Source organism: Rhododendron vialii, chromosome 4a, assembly GCF_030253575.1.
Source record: "Rhododendron vialii isolate Sample 1 chromosome 4a, ASM3025357v1".
Taxonomy (NCBI): domain Eukaryota; kingdom Viridiplantae; phylum Streptophyta; class Magnoliopsida; order Ericales; family Ericaceae; genus Rhododendron; species Rhododendron vialii.
In genome coordinates this window covers 33,517,438-33,534,290 of record NC_080560.1, presented here as the reverse complement: position 1 = coordinate 33,534,290, position 16,853 = coordinate 33,517,438, and the positions used below count along the sequence as shown (strand labels likewise).

General features: G+C 36.3%; 1 protein-coding gene across 1 annotated transcript; it reads left to right on the top strand.

Moving 5' to 3' along the window:
* The first annotated feature begins 7,066 nt into the window (after positions 1-7,066).
* On the top strand, positions 7,067-16,581 carry LOC131324810 (O-fucosyltransferase 19-like). Its single transcript, XM_058356940.1, has 8 exons — positions 7,067-7,845; positions 12,766-12,838; positions 12,936-13,006; positions 13,517-13,605; positions 13,705-13,837; positions 13,983-14,215; positions 14,986-15,462; positions 15,833-16,581. The coding sequence occupies exons 1-8, from the start codon at positions 7,333-7,335 to the stop codon at positions 16,086-16,088; spliced, it is 1,845 nt and encodes a 614-aa protein (XP_058212923.1). The 5' UTR covers positions 7,067-7,332; the 3' UTR covers positions 16,089-16,581.
* The last annotated feature ends 272 nt before the right edge of the window (positions 16,582-16,853 follow it).

The following is a 16,853-nucleotide window of genomic DNA, read 5'->3' as shown; positions in this document are numbered from 1 at the left end:
AGTGCGTGGGTCCCTTCCATGCCAACTCAGATCTGTATATTTTCGGTAGAGACAATCGGTCCCAATAGCATTATTCTTAAATTTAAGAGCAGTTTTGTATATTCAGTGCTAGGGTGTGTTTGGATTTGGACAAAATTAATATTTTTCTAAAAAGTGTGTCTCTAGAGCTATCCACTTTGATACCTTCCGGTTTTGATTTGGGAGCATGATTTTATAGCATAATATTTTCTCGATTTTTGAGCAATTACTTTATAAATATATTGTCAAATGTTATGTCTGGTTAATTATAGTCATCCCTGCCCCATGCCCCCACGTACTGGAGATTGATTACATCCGGTATGATCAAACCCTGGAAACAAGTTCACAATAACTATAAGTCCAATTTAACGAATAGCTCCGTTAAGGGGAGCATTACAACACGAAAGGGCTATAACAAGGATTTAGTTTCCTCGCTAAAGCACCTGATTTCCTCGCCTAAACATTGTCGCAAAAGGTTTTAGCGAGGAAAAAAAAAATTCCTCGCCTATTCCGACACATTTGAGAGGAAATTTTTCGTTGCTAAAGGCTATGAATTTACTATTACCAACAATAATTGGCAAGGAAAAACTTTCCTCGCTAAAATAAATCCAAAAAGTAAACAATCTCTCCGCATTTTTTGCTACTCCTAACACTTGAACCTTGGTTCTCTTGTATAAGACACAACACTTATCCACCACACCACTTTGCACTTCTAAGTGAAATTGCGAACTTTTTTTATATAGTATGTTTTTGCATCTCTTTCACTTTTATATATATATTATGTTTTTGCATCTCTTTCACCTTTCCAAATTAGTTTCTTCAACATTAATTATGGCCTTTCAACTTTTTGTGCTCTTGTAGTGTCTAAAATTTATTTGAACAAATTTAATTTTTTGCTAGCACAACAATTTTTTTGGTTGAAACATGTTATATTGGTATCCGACAATAATTTTTGAAGTACTAATGATATGTGTCATTATTCTAATTTTTTGATGGAATTATCCTTAGCTTTTATGGAATGAGATTTTTGTTGTCATAAGCTAGCTCGAGATATATTTTAATATCAGATTATGAATGACAAGTTTCATCACTGTTATTTTTTTATTTTTAGAGTGAGTTTGACCTTCTTCTTTTTGCCAAATATAAAGGGTATTATAGATTCGTAGTTATTTTTTAAAGCTTTTTTCATCATTGCTATAATAATATGAACAAAATTTGTAAATATTCAGATTAGATCATCCTAAAAGCACTAAAGACCTACTTTTTAAATTTTTTCAACTTTAATGAATTTTTTAAAATTTTAAATTACCCAATATCTCACACACACACAATATGTATATGTATATATAAAAATATGCATAATACATGTAAAATTGCATTTGAAATTAATGTTTTAACATATTTATCTGTTTATAAAGGAATGCCATTAGAATCACCTAAGTTGGTTTAAGTAAAAATCAATAACGGTTCACACAAAAAATTCTTTACAGCACATGAATGCACAATAAATATGAAATCGTGTATTTTGTTTTTTGTGAAATAGTGTATTTTATGTAGATGTTTTGAAAATAGATTTGTGATGATCTAATTAACTTCAAGATATTTTCAATACGACATCACTTTAAGATGTTTTTAACTTTATTATCTTTTGTTGAGTTTTTCATTACTATGGAATAAATCCTCAATACCTATGCTTCAAGATATCTTTCATTGCTAATTAGAATAAGAAAAGTGACAAATATGAGATTTTTTCACCAATTCAATGCGATTGACGGAGTACATGTATGTCCTGCGAAATTGGATATTCCGTACGTATTACTACGATCAAACAAACAGACCCTACCATATAAAAAAAGAAAAGAAAAACAAACAAACAAACAGTAAGAGCGATTTCCATACTTTTTTCCTGGAGTTTTGCTCTTTTCTCCTTCAAAAAACTTACTGTATTTCTAATTTTTTTGATTGCTTCGTCATCCGTATTTCTTCGTCTTACTGGTTTTTATCAATTTTTTTAATTTAATTCTTACTTTTTGAATACGTACAGAGTACCTTTATTCAAAAAATTAAGTAAGAAAAGTTTGTTAAAATATTAAAAAATTTAACCAGTGGCGGCTCCAGAAATTTGTGATAGGGTGTTCAGAAATTACCTTAACTCTACTAGCTTATATATTAGCTCATTTAGTTGCATAAATAGTACGGTCAAAAAACATAACCTCTATTCTAAAAAAATTAACTACGAGGCGAAATAAGAACTTGAAACCTAATTTTAAACAAAAAATTAATTTTTTTTTGAAAGTTGTTGTATTTCGTAGTAGACTGCATGTGTTTCGAGAATGTAGGGGTTAAAATTTTACAGTTGTCCTAGATGAGTTTTGAGTTTTCATATTTTGTGCCAACGTATTAATCTACTAAAACCCTCTTGAAAAAATTGTAGCGAGTACGTTGGGTTGACCTTCTCGAAAATCTATTGTTCTTTACATGATGAGATTGTATATCGTAGTCTTAAATTCGAAGGAATATTATTCAAGTTAACGGGATTGCAATGTAGTTGAATTTTTTTAAAGCTTGGTCCGTAATTTTATAAGCTAATTAGAAAAAGAAAAAGTAGTTATTGTCATGAATGCAAAATTAACATATTTAGACCATCGATAATAAAAATGGAGAGAGAACGCAGAGTATAATACTTACACCGATAGATTTTTCTTTTCACTTTCTTTTTATAATTTTTTTTACTGATTATGAGCTTTACTTGAGGTAATATGTTAGGTGTTCAAATATGAATTACCTAGATTGATGGGTTGTCATTGAGTGTTCAATTAGTTTTGGGTTAGGTGTTCAAGACTTTTAGAATTGGGTCTTCATTGATATTTATGTTGGGTGTTCAAAGAAAGGCTAGCACATAATTTTTACATATATTCTAAAAAAAAAATTTTATTCGGGTATTCAGTTGACCATGGATTCATCTACATAAAGCCGCCTCTAGATTTGACTAAAGACGAAAAAGTATGCAAACCTATGCAACTTTTTTTATCTTAAAAATTAGGTAATTGATTTTTACACTCTATTTTCTATATCAACACTCACTTTTTCCTCTTGTGATGTGAATTTACGAAATTAACCTTCCAATTGTTCTCTCACATTTGTAAAGGCAACATTGTGAATTTACATCAAAAGAAGACAAAAAATTAGCGTGGTTAAAAAAAAGGACAGTATGAAAATCACTACCCTATAAAACTTATCTCACAATTGACAATAAAACAAGGTGTCCTAATTTTATTCATGTAAAAGTATAAAACTCCCCTTCGTCTGTCATTGATGATCCAACGACTTTGAACAGGCGAAAAAAATTCGATATGTTTGTACCAGTAAAGTCCCATAGTAAAGACTAGAAGTGTGGGCACAAGCTAGCGATGTTGCGCGTTCGCGATATGATCTTGTGTTCAACCCCTATTACATCAATATGATCCATGATTGACCAAAGGTCAAATTAAAAATCAAATTACCCGAACAGAATACAACATATTAGCATTCCAAGTTTCCAGCGTCATGCATGATGCAACAATTTGAGGATCAGAGAGAGAGAGAGAGAGAGAGAGAGAGAGAGAGTTGCAAGTTGTTGGTTAGTGCTGATCGAGGGCAGTTCAAATTTTGTGTATATGTCGGAAGTTTGGACGCGGCCCGCGAGTGTATTGTGCCATGTATTTTACTTATTTGCCCATACAACTATGGGTGTAGAGGTTAACTAAGACGTATTTTTTATGTATGGTAATTTCGGAAGAGCAATATGTGAGTCAGCCTCAAAGGATAATCCATAACTCATATCGAAAGGGCGCTCTCCTTTGTAGAATAGTAGAAGATAGATGGAATAGATATTTGGGCGAAAGTAGAGCGTAAAGTTGAATGCATAGAATCACTCCTCAACCTTAAAGTTGAATGTAAGTGCCATATATACTTAAAAGTGACTTTTCGTGCTCCAAAGTTCCCCTAAATGAAAGGAAAATATCCCGAGGGTCAGTCCGATGGGTTGATGGGTTTTCCTTACACAATCATGATTTGATTCATAGAGTTAGGCTGCTTAAGTAAGCCGATGGGTTGATGGATTTTCCTTACACAATCATGATTTGATTCATGGAGTTAGGCCGCTTAAGTAAGCCGACTCTGTTATTCATGATGACGGGGAATTCAAAGGCTGCAGCGGCCCGAAGTGTTCTATTCATGATTTGAGGGGCAAGAGACATGAAAATAATTTCTTGTGAATTCCCTAATTCATGCGTGGATGACCTGTGCCTTTAACTAGAAATGGGAGATGATTAGTTGACGTGCGTATAAGCTGATCTGAACATCCTGGCCATAGAAAAAAAGAAAGAAAGAAAGGAAATTAAATATAGCTTTCCCTTTTCTATGTTGTATTCAAGTAATTAAATTCTTTTGCAAGTAGTGTGATTGCTGAGGACATGCTCATCTTAGTTTCTTCTGACTTTGGAAACGCACCTTTTGTATTGATACTATTGTGTTGATAAGGTCCTGTGGGCTAATAATTTAGCTGATTTGTCTTAAACTTGTGGAGTACCTGATTTGAATATATTCTTGTATATCTCTAGCTAGCTATTATATGAGGAATGAGTCATGAAATCATAATTTCACCAAACAAAACAACATATAATAAAACCACAAACATATAATTAAATTAAGCAACTAAACAATAAGATTAATTCTACCAAGTCTACAAATCAAACTTAACCATATATGATTATATGTTATCCAATTATATCTTCCAAATTTTCTACAATTGCCATACATCCTTTCCCCATTGGGAGAGAAGAATGCGATAGACCTAAGGAGATGTCATGCGGAATTTTTTGATATTTTCTTTTAAAATGAGAGGACAATACATTAGTATTAGTATTATACTACTACACATAGATAAGCTTATCAGGAAAATAGCAAGGGAGGGACGTCAGATACAGAATCTCAAAAAATGATTTACTATTCAGATACAGAATCTCAAAAAATGATTTACTATTAATTGATTGTATTTTACTAAATCATCGACGCTTTCTAAGTAGAAAGCTGGCATGCATAAATTCTTCACCAATGACTTTGTATATATTACGGAGTACTTGTGAATGTACTCCAACTGTATAGTCATGATTTAATAATTGTGACCTCAGTTGACAAAAAGGCTCAAATACAATTCTTGAATCGTGCTCCAAATAAATGGTGCATCCACTAATTTCCTAGATTCATGAACACGTTTTATTTAAAATTTATGTCTATTCATGTGCCCAATGCCACATTCACAAAATCAAATGACTTGTCACTTGAGAATCCTCTTTCAAGTATCGTAAATTAGAAAACCCAAAACAAATATTCCAATACGTCACTTTAATAAGTTTTACATAACCAAAAAAAGAAAGAAAATAATCTATGCATTTGGGTTGTGTATAAAAAAACGACTTGATTTTTGTTTCTTATCAAATAAATTTCCAATATCTACACATTTGGGTGACTTGACTGTTTTTGGTTTTCACTAAAATAAGGATAGAAACAAAATGCATTTATTAAAAGGAGAAGTGTGAAATGACTCCTCAACTGTAAATTTCCTTGAATTAGACTCATCCCCTACAGAAATCCAGGGTAGTTTCATCACTTGAAGAAAAAACTTTTCCACTTGCGTAAAAAGCATCTTGCCCTAAGAAAGAGGACCCTCTTCAATTGAGGAAAAACACTTAAAAAGTTTTGTCAATTTTATACTCGATCTATTCGGCCTCGGTTTACCGATCGGAATCTCTTATTTTGTACTAGTGTTCAAGAAATGTTCAAATACGTCACAAGACACGTTTATTGAATATCGATGAGGACGCCAGGAAAACACGTCTATCTTAACACGGCAAATCGGCATATTTTAACTTCAAAGTTAGTATATCTTAATTATTAATTTATTAACGTAAGAATAGATCACCTTTAATTCTACGAAATTGATCTTTTCGACGAGCATTACACAATGAAGAATAAGCAATTTTGATTATTGAAGTAGGCATAAAAAATAAATTTATTAAAAGGAGAAAAGTGTGAAAATGACTCCTGACTCCTCAACTGTGAATTTCACTGAAGTAGATTCATCCCCTACAGAAATCCAGGTTAGTTCCATCACTTGAAGAAAAACTAATAACAGCATTTTGCCCCAAGAAAGAGGATCCTCTCTCAGTTGGAGAAAAACTCTTATCAGCTTTGTCGATGTTAGGTTCTATTCGGGCTCAGCTTAACAATCGGAATCTCTTATCTATAGCGGTCAATGAGTATAACGGTGTCAAAAATCACGTTTTTTGAATATCGATAAGTACGATTAGAAAACACACCTATCTTAAAGAAACAGTCTCATATAGCGAATCAAAGTCTATTTACTTCGAAATAGGTATATTCTAATCATTATTTTAATTATAATACATAAACAAAACATTCATAGTAATTGATCTTTTCAACCAGCTTCACACAATGAGCAATGAACAATTTCGATCATTGAAATGGGCATAGAAAATTGAAAGGCCAAAACTAAACGCCAAGGGGTAGCTCAAATTGCACTGATAATGAGTTGTAAACTCAGACATTTTGAGTTTGAAATTTAACAAGTTCAAATTTGACAACCTGATCTTGGGGCCAGGCTGTACGTACATGAAATCTCTTGTGAATTATCTAGTGCTAGCATAGATGACATGTTTTTGATTGGATGATGAGGGAAATAATCTGATCCGTACACCCCTTGGGCATTCACGGTGGAAACAAAAAAAGAAAGGCCAGAGCTAGCATTTTTTTCCCCTCTTCCTTGCCGAAGAAGGTTTGATAGGGTACTGATGTGAATCTGGACTACCTATTTCACTTTAATTTCAGACACCTTCATGTACGTATTTGTTTCATGTATCCTGTTATTTTCGTTGCCGAAACTACCCCCAAGGCCACCACATCATGACTCTTAGAATAAAATAAAATAAAAAGGCTGCACGACTCTCTCTCTCTCTCTCTCTCTCCAAATTCTAGAGAGAGAAGGAGAGCGAGAGATAGCATGCTGTATATAAAGCCCATATTATCACAGACCTCAGGAGTTCGATCTCTCACATAAAACGGCGGGTTACCCTCTCTCCTCGCCTTTTATTTCGCACCCTCGCCTTTGCCCATACACCGTAGGCCGAAAGATACTCTAATCTGGAGAGAGAGAGAGAGAGGGAGAAAACAAAAGAAAAAGACGGTAACACCCCTCAACAACACAAAAGCAAGCGGTTTCTCCGTCCAAAAAACGAAAAAAACCGCTCACCGTGGATGTCAAGCGGGGGCGCCACCACCACGTCCTCCTGCAACGGTTGCCCGAGCCCACGCCGCCGCCGCGTGGCCGACTACGCCGACGCCGAGAAAGGGGTCGACTACTACATTCTCAACGGAATCGACGACGGCGACGGGGGAGGAGGATTCGACAACTCATCCGCCGCAGCCGCTGTACACAGCGGCGTGTACCACCACCACCAGATGATCCGAATGCTGCGAAAGCGGGGGCCCTGCGCGGTTGACCAGTGTTTGATATCGGGCAAAAGGAATTTTGGACGGACGGTTCTGTGTGCGCTTATTGTGATGGTGGTGGTCTCGGTGTTTGTTAAGGTTTCGTTCATGGCGGGTTGCAATAATAATGTAGAGAGAGAGGATAACGGGGAGAGGAGAGAGAGTAACGGGTTGTTGATTCTCCATACTATTACCGATGATTTTGCTTACAGGGCCGTTCCCGAATTCGAGCGTCCGTCTAGTTCTGCCATGCCCAAGCGATTGCTGGAGAAATACCCGGTAAATGTTCTATTTTTATTCTTTAACGAAATTTTCATTGGTTTTTTCCTTGTTTGGCGTCTGAGAAAACAGAGGAAATTGAAATAGAAAACAAAGGAAATTGAAATAGAAAACAGAGGAAATTGAAATAAACAGCGGCTTGTTTTGATTAAACAACCAGAAAATGGAGTAGAAGGTTGAATTTAGATGAAATTATGAAGTGGGTTGTTGGTGAATTTTTCGAATTTATGTTAGTGCATTCTTTATTTCTCATCAGAACAACCGGAAATGGAGTAGGAGGTTGAATTTAGATGAAATTTTGAAGTGGGTTGTTGGTGAATTTCGAATTTATGTTAGTGCATTCTTTATTTCTCATCAGAACGGTTGGATTTTCATGGAGGGTTCCGCCATAAAATCAATTGGCAATAGGTGAAGTAGTCACTAGAATATATTAGTCAAGTTTCGGTAACTTAGATGAGCGATTCAGGAGGGATAAAGTGAATTAAAATGGATTTGTTTTTCCTCGTTCGGATTCTGAGAAAACAGAGGAATTTGAATTAAAAAGGGATTTGTTTTGATTTAGCAACTGGAAAATGGAGTAGGAGGTTTGATTTAGATGAAATTCAGTAGTTGCCAGTTAGTAGTTGCAGAAATTCCGAATTTCTGTTGATAGATTCTTTCTTTCTCATCAAACAAAACTATGGAGAAAAATACTCGGCAAGTATTTTTTACGATTTCCATTGATTTTCCTCTCTTGGTTTGTGAGAAAACAGAGGAAATTGAAGAAAAGAAGAAGAAGGGGATTTGTTTAGATTAAGCAACTGGAAAATGTAGGGATTTTTTGGCAAGTTGGGTGGTAGCCAAGTAGTAGGCACTAGGGATGCCATCATTTTGTGTTCGTGTCAGAATTCTCTCGATCCTAACCTGCTAATTTCATGTCCGGTTTGTGTCTTATAATCGTGTCTTTTCATAAATTTCCATCCCGCGTGGTGTTGTGTCATGTCATCTCGTGTTTGTATCATAATTCTCTCCACACTACCCCAATCTGTTTAGTTTTTTTGTGTTAGCGTGTCGTATTATTGTGTTTCGTGTCAAAAATAGCTGATCATAACCCACTAACTTCGTGTCAAGTTATCGTGTCGTATCGGAAATTCTCACCTCTAGTAGACAGTACTCCAACGCATTTGCCACGGGTTCAAATATCGCTACCTACAACTATCAACGCAGACTTTTGGTAATAAAAAAAACGTCGGGATTTGGTTTGATTAAATTTTCTGTTAGTACATTCTTTCTTTCCTTATAAAGAAAACAGAGGATCAGTTTGATGATCTTTTTCCCAGTGACCTACCAACAGCCATTTTCCAAACAAATGACAGGAAAATAATAGAACGGGAATTTGGTTGATGCCTTTTTACCAAATACCAATTGACTTACTAACGGCCAAATATATATATTTTTAATTCCAATACTCAAAAACGAGTATGAGATTTATGTCATATGAAATTCAGATGTTGAAGGATCGCCTGCTAGTGCTATGCCACATGTTAAGTAGTATTCGAGAAAAAAACCAGAAAGCGTTTGCTTTTCTTGTAATTGAGGTGATAGTCCAGTGGTAATCAATATGTATTCTCTTTCTCTGTAATCGGATGTTCGGGTCAGTCTGTGCGCACCTCGACTAATTCCGGAGCTTTGAACTTAACGAATGGACATAACTCTCAGCAACCCCAAAGTTTAGAATATTTGGTTTCCGTAGAAATAGAATATGTGATCTCATGGAGGAACACTCATTGCTTTCTCACGATCACTTGGCTAAACCCCTCGGGTTAATTGGCCAATCTTATTGATCAAACAAGAAAAATGATTTTGATTTGATCAGTAAAATAAGAAAATGTTAGTGGGAGTTTTAAGTTTGTTTGAAATTATCCAGTGGCCAGTAAATGAAACTTGAATATTTTTTTGACCCAATAACCAATAAAATTAGTACTACAATTGATGATTATGTAATCCAATAGTAATCTTCTAGTGGTAGGTGACAACTGGAATATGTCACATTCTTCCGTTGTCTCGTCAACCAAACAGAGGATCAGAGATTCCGTGGAAACATAATCAGAGAGACTACAGTTCCCGACCGGGGATCCCGACCGAATTTCTGACGCTGCGTTGGGTCCACTAAACAAAAAAATAGAGTGTTTGGATTGGTCACCTACACACATCGGATGCCATTGATTTTTCCATAGGCCCACTCAATTTTTTTCTATAGAATTTTTGGTCAGCTCCGATCAGCCGTCCGGTGGCCGAAATGGGCCCGGTGCGGCGTCGGGGATTTGGTCGGGATGCTTAGACTTTCTGAAACATAATAGAATTCTTACGACCAAATAGCTCCTCATACACTGTAAAATGGCCTCGTTTGCTAGCACTTATAATTCAATTTAATTAATTAATTTATTTAAGAAAAAGCTAATGAAGAGTGTTTGTTACCGATTCTGAATAATCACTTATTTGATTTTTCTAGCTTATTTAACCCAAAAACAACTAGATTATTTTAAGCTCCAATTTGAATTTTTTTTTTCTTATTTTAAATTATTATAAAATGAATTGAAAATAGAATCCTAAAATGAATCAATTATTCTTAACTCAAGTTTTCAGACGTTTGTAATAAAAAGCCAGTATTTGATAGCTTATTCACGCAAACGTGTTATACTTTTTTTTTACAACTTATGAAAAGCTATAACAAACACTTTTATAACTTTATTTCAATTTGTTTAAGCGAATAATTAAAAAGCTACAATCGAAAAAGCTAACTCATATAAGTGCTAGCAAACGGGGCCAATGTGAAGGTTACCAAAATATCAAATTTTTGCAACTTGGCTCTTCAAATTCTTTTTAGTTCTGCTGGACTAGGAAATTGTTTTTTAATTTTTGGGACCGACAAGTTGACAGCAGGAGGCGGCAAAAACGTGTGTTATTTTAAGCTTTTCGAAGTTTGGCAAGTCAACCCGCGGTGGAAGGTTGGCTTTCCAAATCATTTTTTGGTTTGCTTTCGGGCATTACTTTTTCCACAATCCGATTACGTATTGGCTTCGGCGTGGAGGGTCCATGTTCAGTAAAAAAATTAGCCCAATCAAATACCATGCCTATTGACTATTAGTGCTCGATTGATTCGTTCAATTTGTGGTTCAGAATTTAGAGTCAAGTTAAGAGAATCATTCTGAAACAAAGCGCATCCAATCATATGTATGGAGTCGATATGGCTTACGTACCTTCCTACCCGTTTCCCGACGCGTAGAAGTATTTGTTTTTTTCCATGAGAGAGACTTTTGATACACTTCTACTCTGACTTTCACACCACGAAGCATGCGGAATATGAGTTCGTGTTTCCTCCATTCGCCACTTGGATTGTTAAAGTTTCCAAGTCGTCGTACTAATTCCCATTTCATTAGTGGAACAAGAATTCAAACTTGGAATTGTCAATTCCTTCCTCCAGTTGTCACTACATTCTCATGTGCTGCTAATGGATTCTGGATTCCCTCTGCCGAAAACCCTTGTTCCTCCGTATCAAGGGATTTTTTGTCGTTGGAGTTGAGAAATCCATCGGCACAAAGGCACAGGATTTTCGGGACAAAGGAGATCGGACCCTCTGATAATGATATAGATATGCTGCCAAATATTTTCGGTCGCTATCAGCTTGTTACTACGTTCTCTTGGGCTTAACTTAAATCTGGAAATTGTCCTTATTTGATTTTTTTTCGCATTTGTTAGTTTTGCGCCAAATTTTTGAGGGTTATTGATTCATCTCGAGTCATTTTTGCCCTAAAAAGTGGTTATTTCTCAAAATACTTGAGTAAAAGTACCAAAATTGTAATTTTCCGATTCCTCTCGTCGAGACGATCCAATAACTCATAAAAAGTTTGGCGCAAAACTAATAAATGCAAAAAAAATTCAAATAAGAACAAAATTTTCAGGTTTAAGTTAAGGTGAAGAGAACCTCCTTCTTTTTTCGTATTGGGAAAAATTGCATTATTGGTCCTCGGATTGAATGAGTTTTGCTTGGATTCCCCTGATTTTAATTGCTATCGAATTGAACCTAGTAATTCCTTGCGCTGAGGGTGTATAGTCGAAAAATACTGGACTGCCCACAAAATCCTGGCATGCATTATATTGTCAAGATCAAGATCATGAATTAGGATGGAGATTACATTCATAGAGAGATCAAAATAAAAGTCCCAATTGAAAAGATTACAAATATGAAGGCCTGTGTGTCTCGGACCTCTTGGTACAACAACTCAGACCACCAACTTAAAGATCCTTTCATCTCACGATTTCATCTCATGATTTCATTTGACTATCCCAACCAGCAATTTTGGAAATTTTGATCTGTGTCGTCTATGCGGGAAAAAAAAAATGATCGGATATCAAGATATTGATATCAGCATATTTGCCACAGGTGAAATGAAGGGTATAGTCATGGATCCGAGGTGCTGTAGTGCACCCCCGTGTAGTGCATGTGTAGAGCAACACACAGCAGTCGATCTTACCAATCAATGATCCACATTAAAAATCAATTATGACCAGTAATTAATGATTCTTACCAGTTATAATTAAAAATCATATCTCAACCATTCTTGTCAAGATCGATAGCCCGTGTAAGCCCTACAAGGTGCCTTGCATTACAGGATTTCCCAATCTGTAGAGTATATGACCAACCCTTTCCTTCGCTGTTGACTATAATCCGGCCAAGCGTTTACCGATATCTAATCAACTTGAGACTTGTCATGGACAAAAAAACATATCAAAACTTATGAAATTAACGGGTTGAGTTGTTAAAGGAAACTGTGGTAGGTCTCATTTTGCGTCGCACAAGAGACAGCGCGAGAGCTCTTGTAATTCTCTCTTCATGTTTTTTTTTTGGCAATTATGTTTAACTTTTTGTTTTGCTTGCAGACACCGGAAATATGGATGAAACCAAACAGTGATAGCCTTTACCAGTGCATTGTTCGGCCAAGGAGTCAAATCAGTATGGTTCCACTTCTCACATTTCCCCTGTTTTCTTGCAATTCAGAGTTGATTCATAGTTGTTTGACTAATTCACATTTTGAAAACTCTTTTATTAGGGGCGAGCTCTGCAACAAATGGTTATATTTTAGTTCATGCCAATGGTGGATTGAATCAAATGAGAACAGGAGTAAGCTTCAATATTGCCTAAGCCAAGATATTATTATTATTATTATTTTTTTTCCCCAAAGGCAAAAAACATATTTATTTAATATACCAAGCTTATAAAGTTGGAACATGACTTCACAACTTAGTAATTTTTAATCAGAAATTCATATCCTAGATGTTAAGAGTTTTAGGTGAAGTAAAAACACCACAAAATGCCGCCTCGTTCTATAACCATTCACTCTAGAGCGAGTCCACCAATGAGCCATTTAGACTGCCAAAGTCGACCAAATATGTGGCAAAGTAGTGCTCCACCGGTAAAATGTCTTTGACAAAGTTCTTTTCTCTTTCGTATCCAAATTTAAAATAAAATAAAATAAGAAAAGCTGAGAAAGCGTTTATATGGGTCATACATGAATTTGGTACATAGATTTTACTTTATGGATCTACAGAATTATTGTCCATTCATTTTGTACAAAAATTATTTTTGTAAAGTTGTCTCTTTGGCAAATTGTTTGTGCTGATTCATTTTCAGATATGTGATATGGTTGCTGTGGCAAAGATCATGAATGCCACTTTGGTCCTTCCTTCTCTTGATCATAAGTCCTTTTGGACAGATCCAAGGTACTTCCCCCTGCCCTTGTCAACTAAAATTGGTTTTTTTCTTTTCTTTTCACAACAAATTATTATGATGTTTCAATAATTTCCAGTTCTTTTATTCAGTGATTTTAAGGACATTTTCGATTGGAGGCACTTCATTAAAGTTTTGAAAGACGATATCGACATAGTCGAATCCTTGCCACCAAGCCATGCGACAATCAAGCCTGTTTCTAAGGCACCCATTTCCTGGTCTAAGGTACAAAAATATTCGGAAAAAACTAGGTACACCGAACATAACGATGTTCTTTTACATCTTGCGTTTTGTATGTAGCATTTGCTGTTATTGAAGGCATGATTTTAGTTAAATGAAACATTGTCTTAGTATGCTTCATAACATGCAGGCTAGTTACTACAGAGGAGACATGGTTCAGCTGTTGAAAAAGCACAAGGTGATCAAGTTTACGCATACTGATTCACGGCTTGCTAATAATGGCCTCGCGAGTTCTATACAAAAGCTTAGGTGTCGAGCTAATTACAAGGCGCTACGATACACCGAAGAGATTGAGGAGCTTGGGCGCACGCTCGTGGATAGGCTTAGGAAAAACAGTGAGCCGTATGTCGCCCTCCATTTAAGGTACATAGTTCACTAAAACAAAACACGGGCACGACATGAATACAGATATGAAGAACTGTGTATTTTCAAGTGATCAAGATATAGTCATGGCAGTAATACCACAATATGTGATTTTGCTTGCTGTGTAGATGGATATATGGATAAATAGGTGATGCGCGCAACACACTAAAAGTATCATCTCAATATCGTAAATCTTTTGAAGCATAGTCTATACATCACTCATTCAGCGCGGACTAGAGAGCAACTCTCTACCTGCGATGCAATATAGAAGAATCTCGGCCATTTCATCTTCGTTGTCGTATCCTAGGGGACCTCGGAAATTTGCAACGTTGTCAACAAACTATACCTTTCTTTAGAAGTAGACCTCTATGAACGAGCATGTATAAAATCAGCATTGTTTTTCGACATACCTAAACACCAGACATGCTTGGTTTGTGTTCTTAACGTGTCGGCCAATGTATTAGGAACGACAAGAGTAATGTTGTACAAACAAACTTGTCTTAGAAATGTGGTTTTCAAAACTGATATCACAGTTGGGCTGTTCCTATAATTTAATTTCAACAGGTGACACAATGTGCGTTCAAAAAACATAAAGAAACAGATCAAACAATGAAAGGTCAGTTTCCGAATAGAAAACGAGACATTTTATCTTGGCATTTCTGTTTCGTAACTGTGTTGATATTCTATACTTCGGCAACTAAAAATGGAGTGTCCTTGTTTTGTAGTTTACAGCCGAGGAGTAACTGATAAACCGGTGTTTTGCCTTGTAGGTATGAGAAAGATATGCTTGCATTCACCGGCTGCAGCCACAACCTAACTGCAGAAGACGCTGGGAACCTTCGTACTATGAGGTACAATGTCAAGCATTGGAAAGAAAAGGAGATAGACAGCAAAGCAAGGCGGCTCGAAGGGGGATGCCCTATGTCCCCAAGGGAGGCAGCCTTATTCCTCAAGGCCATGGGGTACCCTTCAACCACCACCATATACATAGTCGCTGGGGAAATTTATGGCGGTAGCAGCATGAACGCATTCCGTTCTGAATTCCCAAACGTTTTCTCTCATTCGACTCTTGCAACCAGAGAAGAGCTGGAGCTTTTTAAGCAGTTTCAGAATCGTCTTGCCGCCTTGGACTACATTGTAGCATTGGAAAGTGACGTGTTTGTTTACACCTACGATGGGAATATGGCGAAGGCGGTGCAAGGGCACCGGAGGTTTGAAGGGTTTCGAAAGACTATTAACCCTGACAGGTGCGTTAATCTCTCAAGCTGTCAATGGATTCTCAGTAATGCTAGAAGCACAGAACATAAAACATATATAATGTTGTCAGCCCAAATTTCATGAACTAAAGCACGAGTATCGGGTGTAAGTGTCGAATGCATTTAACCGTCATGTCAACTAAAATACCCTTGCCGTGAAAAAAACCGTATTTCGTACCCCTTTTTGAGCGTCCGAATGTCCAGCAAAGTACTTTAAACCTCTAGAAAATTTCATGTAAGATATATAGCCAGACAACACAGCACTCACGTTTCTCGAGAGAATTTTCGGCTATATTGTTTTCCATTTTCTTCCTAAATCAACAGGAAGATCATCAACATGTGAACCATTTTCCAATTGCAGGGAGAATTTTGTGAGATTGATTGATCGATTGGATGAGGGTGCAATTTCTTGGGAAAAGTTCTCATCAAATGTTAAGAGACTGCACTCTGATAGACTTGGAGCACCGTATTTTAGATTGCCAGGAGAATCAACAAAGCTGGAGGAAAACTTTTATGCAAACCCTTACCCTGGTTGTGTTTGCAACAGATCTCAGGAGCACATAAGCAGCCTCGGACTCGATCGGAGACCGAATCTAAAGGCATCTGCACAAAGATAGGGTTTTTAGTTTTTTTCTTAGGTAGAAATACATATTGGCTTCCCCTTGTAAAGTGCATGAAACCCATTGCTTCAAAGCCAGCTAACATGGGTTTTTTTTCATAAGGAATGGCACCGTGCCGGTTGCGTTCGGTTATGCTTTGCAGAATCAGTTCTTAGAATACTTTTCTTAAACTAGTTTTCGAAACAAAAATGCTCGTCGTTTCCATTTGTGCTTATTTTCTGAGGCAAAAAAACGCGGTATTTTCCTCAAAAGTCCTCCAAAAAAAACCCGAGAAAAGTATTCTACACGAAGCGATTCTGAAAAAAGCGATTGAACAGTCCTGCCTTTTTTTCCAAGCTGAGCTTTAGAGACTTTTTTTTCCAGATGCAAGTTTCAGTATTTTTGTGTAGAGAAAGGGTTTGTATGGGGAAGCAGAGAAGGTATAGAATTATTGATTATATATGTGCACAGGATCAAAGTTCTCAATTAATTCATTATTCCATTCTCTTTTTGTTTTTTTGTTTTTTTTTTTGGGTCGAAAGTCAGTTGTTAAACTTGGCTTGATTACACATTTGAATGCAGTGTTTGATTCAGATCATGAAAGAACAGAAAAAACCGGTTTCATATTCGCCATTATAACATGCAGATCCTTTTGTGGCAACCGCAGTGAAGACAGAGAGTTTTTACTTAGAAAACAAAAATCACAAAGCTGCTGCTCAAATTTCGATAGGGATGGGAGAGGAGCCGGACTCGTTCCAAACAATCTTCCAGTTCTACTTTTTT

Excerpts from the sequence above, each read along its gene's own strand:
- LOC131324810 (XM_058356940.1), top strand. The coding sequence starts at position 7,333 with ATGTCAAGCGGGGGCGCCACCACCACGTCCTCCTGCAACGGTTGCCCG. Across the intron at positions 13,606-13,704 it reads TCCTTTTGGACAGATCCAAG|TGATTTTAAGGACATTTTCG; the intron begins GTACTTCCCCCT and ends TCTTTTATTCAG. Across the intron at positions 13,838-13,982 it reads CACCCATTTCCTGGTCTAAG|GCTAGTTACTACAGAGGAGA; the intron begins GTACAAAAATAT and ends CATAACATGCAG.